Source organism: Neoarius graeffei, chromosome 24 (assembly GCF_027579695.1).
Source record: "Neoarius graeffei isolate fNeoGra1 chromosome 24, fNeoGra1.pri, whole genome shotgun sequence".
NCBI classification, from domain to species: domain Eukaryota; kingdom Metazoa; phylum Chordata; class Actinopteri; order Siluriformes; family Ariidae; genus Neoarius; species Neoarius graeffei.
Window position 1 is genome coordinate 8,124,758 of NC_083592.1, and position 14,406 is coordinate 8,139,163.

The 14,406-nt window shown below is 40.1% G+C and overlaps 1 protein-coding gene across 1 annotated transcript; it reads left to right on the forward strand.

Moving 5' to 3' along the window:
- The first annotated feature begins 13,657 nt into the window (after positions 1-13,657).
- Positions 13,658-14,128, forward strand: LOC132872593 (uncharacterized). The gene has a single exon (XM_060907513.1). It carries the CDS (start codon positions 13,658-13,660, stop codon positions 14,126-14,128), a length of 471 nt encoding a protein of 156 aa, XP_060763496.1.
- The last annotated feature ends 278 nt before the right edge of the window (positions 14,129-14,406 follow it).

Genomic DNA, 14,406 nt, shown 5'->3' on the forward strand with positions numbered 1-14,406 from the left:
CAATTAAAAAGTCCTTTGAGGACCTCATCTCATCTCACCTTTGACAGGAGCAATTCAGCAATCAAGAAGTCCTTGGGGGACCTCTTCTCATCTCACCTTTTCACATACACATATAGTAATCTTTGTATTAGCTTTCCCATAACACTCACTTGTGGCCCGTATGCTGGCACAACTTGTGAATGCCTCTTATATATTCCGCTCTCTGCTTAATGAAGGTTATGTTGACCAGTAATGACTTTCTTCTTTTTGTAAGATTATGATCCTGACTGGTGATGTAATGGTACATATTGTCTCTCTTCTTTCATAAAACAGTGTAGTCTAAACCAGGGGTTCTCACCCTTTTCTACTTCAAGGCCCACCTATTCATACTTGTAACGAGTCAGGGCCCATTAAAAAAAAATCCCCAATTTTATTATTTTGGCTCATGTATTCTATTAGAATCTAATAATCTATTGTAAAGTGTATTAATAGGATGCAACATCAGTCCCTTTTACAGATGGGATCCCAGGAATTAAATAAATGCAATACAAACAAACTGTTTTTAATTGTAGGTATTGTATTTAAAACTGTATGGATGTGCCAGAAGCCAAACCATGCATGCAGGGCGTCCTCACTCAAGGTGTTGGATTAATGATCCAAAAGTAGAGTCTGGTCCATTAACACAAGAACTTACGTCGGATGTAAGCCAGCAATTGTACCCTACTGCAAGTAAAAATTAGCTTCAACTTGGAAAAAAAAATTGCGGCCCACTAGATGGTGCTTCATGGCCCAGTAGTGGGCAGCAGCCCAGTGATTAAGAAACACTGGTCTAAACCAGTGATATAATGCTTCATCACCCATTTCCATTACCCTGTCATACATAGATAACTTCACTTCATCAATCACATCATCATCATCCAATCACATAGCTACAACACACACTTGAATGTGAATATATCCTCATGTATGTCCTACAGTAAACTGAGAAACATCTCTGAGCAGCTGTGTCTGTGACTATTTACTCCCGGACCCATGAGGCAGAATCTCTTAGTGGCAGAGGTCTATGTTCCTAGATCAGACTTTGTCAATTCAACCTCCTTCGGTACAGAGAGATCAAAACCTAATACAAGCTGTTACAGGTGACTTGTTTTAGTCAAGTCAATTTTATTGTCAAATATGCTATACATACTCGACATACAGCACAGATGAAATTTCAGTCCTCTCTGACCCAAGATGCAAACAGGCAATGCAATAAATAAAACTAGAATAATTGAAATAAACAATATAAACAGTATAAACACTCTAGATAAGAACTAGACATAGACTAAACACTCATTTTATATATATATATATATATATATATATATATATATATATATATATAGATAGATAGATAGATAGATAGATAGATAGATAGATAGATACAACCCCAATTCCAAAAAAGTTGAGACAAAGTACAAATTGTAAATAAAAATGGAATGCAATGATGTGGAAGTTTCAAAATTCCATATTTTATTCAGAATAGAACATAGATGACGTATCAAATGTTTCAACTGAGTAAATGTATCATTTAAAGAGAAAAATTAGGTGATTTTAAATTTCATGACAACAACACATTTCAAAAAAGTTGGGACAAGGCCGTGTTTACCACTGTGAGACATCCCCTTTTCTCTTTACAACAGTCTGTAAACGTCTGGGGACTGAGGAGACAAGTTGCTCAAGTTTAGGGACAGGAATGTTAACCCATTCTTGTCTAATGTAGGATTCTAGTTGCTCAACTGTCTTAGGTCTTTTTTGTCGTATCTTCTGTTTTTATGATGCGCCAAATGTTTTCTATGGGTGAAAGATCTGGACTGCAGGCTGGCCAGTTCAGTACCCGGACCCTTCTTCTATGCAGCCATGATGCTGTAATTGATGCAGTATGTGGTTTGGCATTGTCATGTTGGAAAACGCAAGGTCTTCCCTGAAAGAGACGTCGTCTGGATGGGAGCATATGTTGCTCTAGAACCTGGATATACCTTTCAGCATTGATGGTGTCTTTCCAGATGTGTAAGCTGCCCATGCCACACGCACTAATGCAACCCCATACCATCAGAGATGCAGGCTTCTGAACTGAGCGCTGATAACAACTTGGGTCATCCTTCTCCTCTTTAGTCCGAATGACATGGCGTCCCTGATTTCCATAAAGAACTTCAAATTTTGATTCGTCTGACCACAGAACAGTTTTCCACTTTGCCACAGTCCATTTTAAATGAGCCTTGGCCCAGAGAAGACGTCTGCGCTTCTGGATCATGTTTAGATACGGCTTCTTCTTTGAACTATAGAGTTTTAGCTGGCAACGGCAGATGGCACGGTGAATTGTGTTCACAGACAATGTTCTCTGGAAATATTCCTGAGCCCATTTTGTGATTTCCAATAAAGAAGCAGGCCTGTATGTGATGCAGTGCCGTCTAAGGGCCCGAAGATCACGGGCACCCAGTATGGTTTTCCGGCCTTGACCCTTACGCACAGAGATTTTTCCAGATTCTCTGAATCTTTTGATGATATTATGCACTGTAGATGATGATATGTTCAAACTCTTTGCAATTTTACACTGTTGAACTCCTTTCTGATATTGTTCCACTATTTGTCAGCGCAGAATTAGGGGGATTGGTGATCCTCTTCCCATCTTTACTTCTGAGAGCCAGTCATACTTTTTATACCCAGTCATGTTAATGACCTATTGCCAATTGACCTAATGAGTTGCAATTTGGTCCTCCAGCTGTTCCTTTTTTGTACCTTTAACTTTTCTAGTCTCTTATTGCCCCTGTCCCAACTATTTTGAGATGTGTTGCTGTCATGAAATTTCAAATGAGCCAATATTTGGCATGAAATTTCAAAATGTCTCACTTTCGACATTTGATATGTTGTCTATGTTCTATTGTGAATACAATATCAGTTTTTGAGATTTGTAAATTATTGCATTCCGTTTTTATTTACAATTTGTACTTTGTCCCAACTTTTTTGGAATCGGGGTTGTACACACACATATATATACACACACACATATATATAAATTGGAGCAAATAAACAGTCAAGGGCACTTGAGGTATAGCAGGTAAACATGAAATAAGCAGTATAAACAATAAACTAATAGCTGTTAAGGTGAGGTAGTGAGGAATAGTGCAAATGAGAAAGGTAAAGTGAAATGTGCAGTCCCTGAGTTCAGTGTGTGAATGAACGTTGAGAGTATATGTGTGTGTGTGTGTGTGTGTGTGTGTGTGTGTGTGTGTGTGTGTGTGTGTTGGGGGGGGGACTGTGAGGGTGACATGTCAGATGCTGAAGGGGGCGCAGGGGGGTGTGCGGTCAGAATCTGTGGCAGGGGGCAGAGGGAGGAGGAGGGGCAGAACAGGGAGGGAGTTGAGCCTCCTGACCACCTGGTGAAAGAAACTGTTCTTGAGTCTGCTGGTTTTGGTCCGGAGACTCCGCAGTCTCCTCCCCGACGGCAGCAGACTGAAGAGGCTGTGAGATGGGTGGGTGGGGCCACCTGCAATTCTGATGGCTTTGTGGGTGAGGCGGGAGTTATAGATATCCATAAGAAAAGGGAGAGAGACACCAATGATCCTCTCAGCTGCTCTTACGATGCGCTGCAGAGTCTTGCAGCAGGACACGGTGCAGGCGCCGTACCACACGGTGATGCAGCTGGTCAGGATGTTCTCGATGGTGCCTCTGTAGAATGTGTGCATGATGGGGGCCGGGGCTCTTGCTCTCCTCAGTTTGCAGAGGAAGTACAGATGCTGTTGGGCTTTTTTGGCCAGTGGTGCGGTGTTGTTGCTCCAGGACAGGTCTTCAGAGATGTGCACACCCAGAAACTTGGTGCTGCTCACCCTCTCCACTGCAGCACCATTGATAGTTAGTGGAGCATGCTGGGTATGCGCTCTCCTGAAGTCAACAACAATCTCCTTCGTCTTCTCCACATTCAGGCAGAGATTGTTGTCCTTGCACCACATGGCCAAGCAGCTCACCTCACTCCTGTAGATTGTCTTATCGCCATTGTTGATGAGACCCACCACAGTCTTCTCATCTCATCTCCTTATCTCTAGCCGCTTTATCCTTCTACAGGGTCGCAGGCAAGCTGGAGCCTATCCCAGCTGACTACGGGCGAAAGGCGGGGTACACCCTGGACAAGTCGCTAGGTCATCACAGGGCTGACACATAGACATAGACAACCATTCACACTTACATTCACACCTACGGTCAATTTAGAGTCACCAGTTAACCTAACCTGCATGTCTTTGGACTGTCGGGGAAACCAGAGCACCCGGAGGAAACCCACGCGGACACGGGGAGAACATGCAAACTCCACACAGAAAGGCCCTCGCTGGCCACGGGGCTCGAACCCAGACCTTCTTGCTGTGAGGCGACAGCGCTAACCACTACACCACCGTGCCGCCCCACCACAGTTGTGTCATCCGCAAACTTAATGAAGATTTTTTTTCATTAGTTATTAAGGTGTGGATTAAATCCATATTCGACACACAGGCTAATAATTATAACCATAATAACAGAATGATAGATATAAAGTACAGTTAATAATAATAACAACAACAACAACAACAATAATAATAATAATAATAACAACAACAGATGGATAACTTTGATTATTTTCCTTGGTTTTGATTTCCACCACTGTGCAAATAACTGTTTCTAGCCAACCTTCATGAGTAGAGCATTTTAATCTGAACAGTTTGATCTTCAGGTGTTTTGCTCCATCAGGTTTATTCTCAGGAACAATGAAAGCACACATGCTAAATTCTCATTCTCATCTCATTATCTCTAGCCGCTTTATCCTTCTACAGGGTCGCAGGCAAGCTGGAGCCTATCCCAGCTGACTACGGGCGAAGGGCGGGGTACACCCTGGACAAGTCGCCAGGTCATCACAGGGCTGACACATAGACACAGACAACCATTCACACTCACATTCACACCTATGGTCAATTTAGAGTCACCAGTTAACCTAACCTGCATGTCTTTGGACTGTGGGGGAAACCGGAGCACCCGGAGGAAACCCACGCGGACACGGGGAGAACATGCAAACTCCACACAGAAAGGCCCTCGCCGGCCACGGGGATCGAACCCAGGACCTTCTTGCTGTGAGGCGACAGCGCTAACCACTACACCACCGTGCCGCCCACATGCTAAATTTGAGGAGAAAATCTTCAAGGTTCTCAGAGAATGAGGCTCTCAAGTTTCTCCACCATGAGGGCTTTATGATCTCGACACATCTCAAGGAAATATGTGAGGTTCACCTGATTTATTATTTATATCTGATCGTCTTTCTGTGTCTCTGCAGGACCCAGACTCGGACTCGTTGCATTACGCTGCACTACAGTTCTCAAAGAAGAAAACCAAGAGGAGCGAGAGACTTGATGAAAATGTGGATCCACATGTTCTCTATTCTTTTGTCAGACAGAGTAATGTGTGTACATAATGTTATATATCAGTTACTGTTTACTAAATATGAAACAGATGTTTCTGATGCTCTGAGATTGAAGGAATTTGACCTTTTATTTGTTTATTTCTTTTCCTGTGATCCTGTAAAAGTGGGACACTTTATGCTCTTTAACCAGGACACATGTTTGAATTTCATGGACATTTTAATCCTTTATATTTCTTGTATTGTTTTGCTTCTAACTGAAACCTGGCTGGATCAAGCAAATAGTGCTACCACCCTTATCGAAGCAGCTCCCCCAAATTTTAATTTTTTGAATGTTACCCGACAAGGGAAAGGTGGAGGGATCGCAAATATTTTCAAAGTCTCTTTTCAATGTAAACAATCCTCACTTGGTGATTTTATGTCCTTTGAACACTTATGTGCACTTGTTACATGCTCTCCTAACATATTATTATTAACTATTTATAGGCCTCCGAGACATTCAGCCAAAGTCTTTCTTGAAGAGTTTGGTGAATTGTTATCAGTCATTTGCTTAGAGTTTGATTGTCTTATTATATCTGGGGATTTTAACTTACATGTAGATAATACTGATAACATTTACGCCAAAGAACTATTTGCAATTATTGATAACTTTAACCTAGTACAACATGTATAGGGACCGACCCACTCTCGTGGTCATACTCTTGACCTCGTCATCACAAAGGGTCTTACTGTTTCTTATACTGTTGTTGACCTGGCCTTATCTGATCATTTCTGTGTTTTCTTTGAAGTTTCTATGTCTCCTCACATTCAGAATAGCTCAACGACTATAGGCAGGAGAGTCATAAACGACAACACATGTGCTCTTTTTAAGCAAGCTCTCTCTTAGAACTCAACCAAAATGTCAGACTCTGTAGATGATTTACTGGAATTTTTTAATTTAAATATGACCCAAATTATGGATGATATTGCTCCATTCAAAATCAAAAGAATCAATGATAAGCAGAAAGCACCATGGAAGCAGTACCCGGCTGTTAAACTGCTAAAGAGAGAATGTAGAAAGACTGAAAGAAAATGGCGCAAATCTAAACTTCATATCCATTATCAAATCCATAAAGAGATGCTTTGTAATTATAATTATGAAATTCGTAAAGCAAGACAGTCTTTCTTCTCCAACATCATCAGCAGGAATATGAACAATGCCCGTGTGCTATTTTCAACAGTAGAGAAGCTAACTAATCCCCCACCACAATTAGCACCTGAACTTCTCTCAGTTAATAAATGCAATGAGTTTGCATCCTTCTTCAAAGGTAAAATTGATAAAATAAGGCAGAATATTTCTCATAATATATCTCAGATGCAAAAAATTGAAAAACTGCAATCACCAATGACACAGATAGATAACTTTAACACAATGTCAGAATTTTGTTTAATTGATTATGAGACTCTTGAAAAAACTGTACAAAATCTCAGTTCTTCAACATCTGAACTGGACATTCTGCCCACCAACTTTTTTAAGTCTGGTCTTCATCTTATAATTACAGATGTGCTTCAAATTATAAATACATCCTTGGAGACTGGTGTTGTTCCTGTGTCCCTAAAAAAAGCTGTTGTAAAGCCCCTTCTTAAAAAAAATAATCTGGATCCTTTAGTGTTAAATAATTACAGGCCAATATCAAATCTACCATTTATCGGGAAAATCCTGGAAAAAATTGTCTTCAATCAATTAACTGCCTTCTTGATATCAAACAGCCGTTTTGATAATTTTCAGTCAGGATTTCGTGCCAATCATAGCACTGAAACAGCGCTGATTAAAGTTATAAATGACATACGTCTTAATACTGATGCAGGCAAAACATCGGTCCTGGTATTACTGGACCTCAGTGCAGCTTTTGATACTGTTGATCACAACATACTGCTATATAGACTTGAACACTGGGTTGGATTGACTGGTAAAGTTATCAATTGGTTAAAATCATACTTAAAAGATAGAAGCTTCTTTGTTACCCTGGGAAATTGTTCCTCAACGTCAATGCCCTTGACCTGTGGTGTCCCCCAGGGGTCGATTCTTGGACCATTACTTTTCAACCTTTATATGCTCCCACTTGGGCAAATTATCAATAAAAATTCAATTTTGTATCACTGCTATGCAGATGATACCCAAATTTATTTTGCTCTATCACCAAATGATTATGCCCCCCTTGAATGTCTCTACCAGTGTATCGATCAAATCAATAGCTGGATGTCACAAAATTTTCTTCAGCTGAACACAGATAAAACAGAAATAATTCTATTTGGAAAAAAAGATGAAAGACTCAGGATTACCACTATTCTTGACACAAAAGGGATTAAAACTAAAGAAATGGTTAAAAATCTTGGTGTTTTCATTGACAGTGAGCTAAACTTTGACAGTCACATGAAAGCAATCACTAAAACGACATTTTATCACCTAAAAAACATTTCCAAACTAAGAGGACTTGTCAAAACATGATTTGGAAAAACTAATACATGCCTTCATCTCTAGTAGGGTTGATTACTGCAATGGCCTTTTCACAGGCCTGCCAAAAAAGACCATTAAACGACTTCAGCTGGTTCAAAATGCAGCGGCGAGGGTTCTCACACGAACAAAAAGAACAGAGCACATTACTCCAATTCTAAGGTCCCTTCACTGGCTTCCAGTAAGCTACAGAATTGACTTTAAAGCATTGCTGCTGGTGTACAAATCTCTAAATGGTACAGGGCCCAATTACCTCTCTGATATGTTGCAGCGGCCTAACCCAATCAGATCTACCAGATCGCAACAGAAAAATTTACTATTAAAACCAGTTGTTAAAACAAAGTGTGGTGAAGCAGCTTTTAGCTACTATGCAGTACAGCTATGGAACCAACTGCCAGAGGACATCAAAAATGCTCCTGCTGTTGGCAGCTTCAAATCTAGGTTAAAGACCAAGCTGTTTTCAGATGCTTTCTGTTAAATAATTAATATTTTACATTTTTTTATAATCTTTTTCTCTGCATGTTTTAAATTTATTTTAACTTTATTCTATTTTATTCTGCTAGGGGTTTTTTTTCCCTCTTTCTCTTTCTCCTTTTTCTTTTTGGCATTTTAATATTTTATTTCTACTATTGTTTAATTCTTATTTTCTTTTAATTCTTTTAATTAATTATTTTAGAATAAAGATAAAATTATTTTATGTAATTTTATTTCTCTATTGTTTACTGTTTTTGTTTTTACTTCTGTAAAGCACATTGAACTGCCATTGTGTATGAAATGTGCTATATAAATAAACTTGCCTTGCCTTGCCTTGTAGTAGTGTGTACTCAATAATCATTGCTTTAAACCTTTTACACATACATTTAAAAAGATCATTCACCTAATATCTTTAAAATGACTGGATTGTGTGTTGGAGTTGATCAATAACCCCCCGTAACCAGTGTTTCCCATTAATGAGGCTCTGTAGATTGGGGGTTCCGCCATAGTTTCATCAGGAATCGAAAATATCTTTACACTTCCCAGATGAACATAAACAGCGTTGTGCTTTGCCCCATTACTTCAGAAAAGCTTCTCTCACAGCATTCCTGGAGCCGTAATGGTGGAAGGGCTGCATTTAGCACTGTGGAGATGCTTTACACAATCCTTGACTTGCAAGTGACATCAGAATAAAATAGAAACCCGGATGTCGGCCATGTTAGTGGATATACAAATGCAGGTCAAGCGACATTCCATACAAAACAGTCACGCGTGCGCAACTCTCTTTGTTTTTCCACTGCTTTCAGTGTTCATTTAGCGATGGCATATCTTTGTGCTGTATATGGTTGTGGTCACAACAGTACTTGTGACCGTGGCATATTCTGATTTTTTAGAATTCCATCCGTGATTCAGAAAGAGGAAACTTTTTACAACTTTTTTACAACTTTTTATATGCACTATTAATTATTTTATATTTCAGGTATTCCGGTGTTTGCGAACAAAAGCCCCGCAAGAGAGCTGCTCTGTGCCTAAAGATTTAATATGATCCAGCCGGTTTTAAAAATTAATAACTCGGCCAGGAGAGCTCACAGCGAAGCCAAATTTTACAGGCACCTCTCTCTAAGCCTCCCCCATCGAGAGAGCACGGTCTTGGGTAGGTAGGACCGTGCCTCAGCCTGGTATTCGCGAACGAAGCCAATGTGAGAGCGCTGCTCTGTGACTGAAGATTTAATACGATCCAGCTGGAAACAAAGACATGCAAGCGAGCAGCCTGCAATGACAAGGGAGTGAACTCATCCCAGGGTCAGCAAGTGGCACGGGCCTACATGGTTACCCCACTTAGTATGCTCTTTAGTGTCGAAGCGCACATACTATGGCACTCATTTGCTTTACAAAAGTGTGTTTTGCTTCAGTCAAATTCCATTGAGAATTCTTCATTTTTTCAAACAAACAAATACCTGAAATATAAAATAATTGATAGTGCGTATGCAAACAGCTTTGGACAAAATGTCTTAACTATTGGACAAAAAGGCATTGGACGAAATGACCTGTATTTGTGCTCGATAGTCGGTAGAAGCATCTTATCTTCAGAAAAGTCTAACTTTTTTATATAATATGGGTCAAAACCACACATATCTAGCGTCGCTTTGTATTGAATCTTCGTTTGATCATTCAAATCGCGGTAATAGCGGGAAAATTCAGCACTGTTTACAGACACGCTTTCAGTGGCTGTCACCCGAGTTGCTTTGTATCTCCACCATCATGGCGGACGCTCATGACATAGCACATTTTTGATCACGTGGTTGCAAGTCATACACACAGTAACTATACATGTTTTTAAGTAGCGACCTGGTTCGACATTAAATAAATTGTGTCTGAGAACGTATTAAATATATGTTCATTTTACTCAAATATTTATTTGACTAAATAAAAGTGAACTGTTTTTAATTCAGTCCAAAGAAAATTACATTTCGTGAACAACGATTCGCTTACGTCACTAACCGGGCGTGGTCAAGCTCAGGATCAAGGCATTTTGAACAGAAGCTGTTCGCCATTATGGCTCACATAGCAATTTAGCTGGTCCATGGCGTTTTTGGCTACAGTCAATGCACAAATTTGAGAATAAATGTCGGGTTTGTAGTGTTGTATCTCATCTCATCTCATCTCATCTCATCTCATTTCATCTCATTATCTCTAGCCGCTTTATCCTGTTCTACAGGGTCGCAGGCAAGCTGGAGCCTATCCCAGCTAACTACGGGCGAAAGGCAGGGTACACCCTGGACAAGTCACCAGGTCATCACAGGGCTGACACATAGACACAGACAACCATTCACACTCACATTCACACCTACGGTCAATTTAGAGTCACCAGTTAATCTAACCTGCATGTCTTTGGACTGTGGGGGAAACCGAAGCACCCGGAGTGTAGTGTTGTATATTCAGGTTTATTTTGCGAAATTCACTTGGGCAACTAAAAGTTTCACATGCACACAAAAGTTGATATTTTGGCATCTACTTTGCATGCAACTGCTGAACTCAGCCGTTCCGCCATTACGGCTCTTGCGACTTCTTCGAGATTTATTGGCGGTTGGCAACAATGAATTGGTGCATTACTGCCACCTACTAGCATGGAGTGTGGATCCGGATATGTAATTTAAACTATACAAAAACTCTCCCAACTCATGTCCTCTCAGTCAAATTCATTTTTGTAACTCTGTGTCAAGCTGCTCAAATTAATATTTCTCTTTAAAATATAATTTCTGTGTTTGTGAAAGTCCCACTGCACGTGCAGGAATTAGTATAGGTAATCGTATGGGGCTGAGTAAAATTAAGGATTAATTTCACGAGTGATTTCGAAGTTTTGAAAATTTCAAAACTTTAAAATCACGAGTGAAATTGATCCTTAATTTTACGAGGAACCATACAATTACTTGTTTATAATATATAGGGCCAAATTCATACTTCGGAAGCCATTCAAGTTCACAACATTTGTCATTCACGTTTTCTGAACCAATCAGGGCGCGAGACTATCTTGTATGTTTGAATCAGTTTCTAAAGCGTCTTTCATCATGACATGGTGACGCGACACGAGGATTTTGATTTCTTAAACACAGAAAGCCAAAAATTCGTACTTTTTTTGGTATTTTCATTTTCGCTTGCAGCTTTCAATTGGTTTATAATTTCTTTGTCAAATATAGCGAAACGCGGCATAGCAGAGTCAGCCATTTTGTTGACAAAATTTGCTAATTTTTGTAACCATAACCAAGCAACAAACTAGTCAATAGCATTTCAGAAATACAGCCCCGTGTTAAGGAAAAAAGCCCTCCTTGATTGACCAATCAGAATTGAGTAATTTGGCCCTATGTATTATAAAGTACAAAAATAACGCCAGACCAGTCAGACCCCTCCCCCTCCTGGACATGTGCAGCGCACCACTGAGCTCTATATAAAATCTGGAGAGCTCAGAGCCTATTCCCTGCTGGAGAGACGAGTGAAGCTCGTTGCTGGACCACAATGGAAATACAATGCTCAGTGTAAATGAGTACACCCCCTTTGAAAAGTAACATTTTAAACAATATCTCAATGAACACAAACAATTTCCAAAATGTTGACAAGACAAAGTTTAATATAACATCTGTTAAACTTATAATGTGAAAGTAAGGTTAATAATATAACTTAGATTACACATTTTTCAGTTTTACTCAAATTAGGGTGGTGCAAAAATGAGTACACCCCACAACAAAAACTACTACATCTAGTACTTTGGATGGCCTCCATGATTTTTAATGACAGCACCAAGTCTTCTAGGCATGGAATGAACAAGTTGGCGACATTTTGCAACATCAATCTTTTTCCATTCTTCAACAATGACCTCTTTTAGTGCCTGGATGCTGGATGGAGAGTGATGCTCAACTTGTCTCTTCAGAATTCCCCAAAGAAAATAATTTCTTTCTACCACAAAGGTGAAGGCTACAAGAAGATCAGCAAAGCTTTACTTATCAGTCAGAATACTGTCGCAAAAGTGGGACAAAAATTTAAGAAAGATGGAACTGCAACCATCTCACAGAGACGTCCAGGTTGTCCACGGAAGTTAACACCTTGACAGGAGCGTCTTCTGATGAGAAGGCTTGAAGAAAATCGGCATGCAAGTTCACTGCAGTTATCTAAAGAAGTAGAAAGCCAAACTGGGGTGACTATTTCCCGTGACACAATACGGTGTACACTGCAGAGGAATGGCATGCATGGATGCCGTCCACGAAAGAAGCCTCTCCTAAAGCCCAGGCACAAAAAAGCCTGCCTAGAGTTTTCCAGCGCCCATGCTGACAAAGATGAAGACTACTGGGACTCTGTACTATGGAGTGATAAGACCAAGATAAATGTTTTTGGAACTGATGTCTTCAAAACTGTATGGTGTCACAAAGGTGAGGAATACAAAGAAAAATGCATGATGCCTACAGTGAAACATGGTGGTGGCAGTGTCCTTATGTGGGGCTGCATGAGTGCTGCTGGTGTTGGGGAGCTGCATTTCATTGACGGCATCATGAATTCACAGATGTATTGCTCTATACTGAAAGAGAAGATGCTACCATCACTCCATGCCCTTGGTCATCGTGCACTTTTCCAACATGACTAAACACACATCTAAGGCGACTGTTGGATTTCTGAAGAAGAACAGGGTGAAAGTGATTAAGTGGCCAAGTATATCTCCTGATCTGAACCCAATCAAACACCTATGGGGAATTCTGAAGAGACAAGTTGAGCATCACTCTCCATCCAGCATCCAGTCACTAAAAGAGGTCATTGTTAAAGAATGGAAAAAGATTGACGTTGCAAAATGTCACCAACTTGTTCATTCCATGCCTAGAAGACTTGGTGCTGTCATTAAAAATCATGGAGGCCGTACAAAGTACTAGATGTAGTAGTTTTTGTTGTGGGGTGTACTCATTTTTGCACCACCCTAATTTGAGTAAAACTGAAAAATGTGTAATCTAAGTTATATTATTAACCTTACTTTCAGGTTATAAGTTAAACAGATGTTATATTAAACTTTGTTTTGTCGACATTTTGGAAATTGTTTGTGTTCATTGAGATATTGTTTAAAATGTTACTTTTCACAGGGGGTGTACTCATTTATGCTGAGCAGTACTTGTTAACTACATTAGTCTTGTAGCTCCAGTAAAAAGATCATGAAATGATGTTTGTTTTATTGATGATATTTGAGGTGGAATATTTCCATACATTTGATTCTTATCAGCTTTGATGTTATTTCACACACAGATCAGTAATAGGAGAATATGATGGAGCTCATCATCAAAGAACTAAAAGGAAAAACGCAGGTTGTGAATGTGTTGCCAAGTACCACCATTGGTGAACTCAAGCAACACATTGCCACTCTCTTTGGGGCAACAGCCTCATGCCTGAGGCTTTCAGCCAGCAGCGGTCAGATCCTGGACCAGATTCAGAAGATGGTGAGCGATTATGGTCTGAGTTCAGGATCCACTCTGATCCTACTGTTCGCCAAGACCCACGTGCTGTTTCAGGTGTTCGTGAAGAATGAGAAAGGACAGACAAAAACATACGACATCACTGATGATGAGACCGTCGATCAGTTGATGGCAAAGATCCACTGGAAAGAAGGAGTACCAGAGGACCAACAGCAGCTGGTCTACAGTGACCAACAGCTCGAGAGTGGCATGAAGCTGAAGGATTACAACATTGTCTCTGGAAGCACCATTCACATGACCCTCCGTCTGCGTGGAGGCTGATGGGAGAAAATACGTGGAGCTTGTTCTGTCCTATTTAACACAATAGGACAAAACACCCTATATGTCAAGAAAAAAAGAAGCAAAAATACCCAGTACATGTTGAATTTGCATATAATGATCATTCGCTTACAGCCAGCTCATTCTCCTATTTAACCACCATTTTGCAAAAAGTAAAAACATCTGGAATTTTCTTTGCTTTTCTTTCTTGACACATTTCTACAGAAGCTAAATGGTTAAATATCTCATCTCATTATCTCTAGCCGCTTTATCCTTCTGCA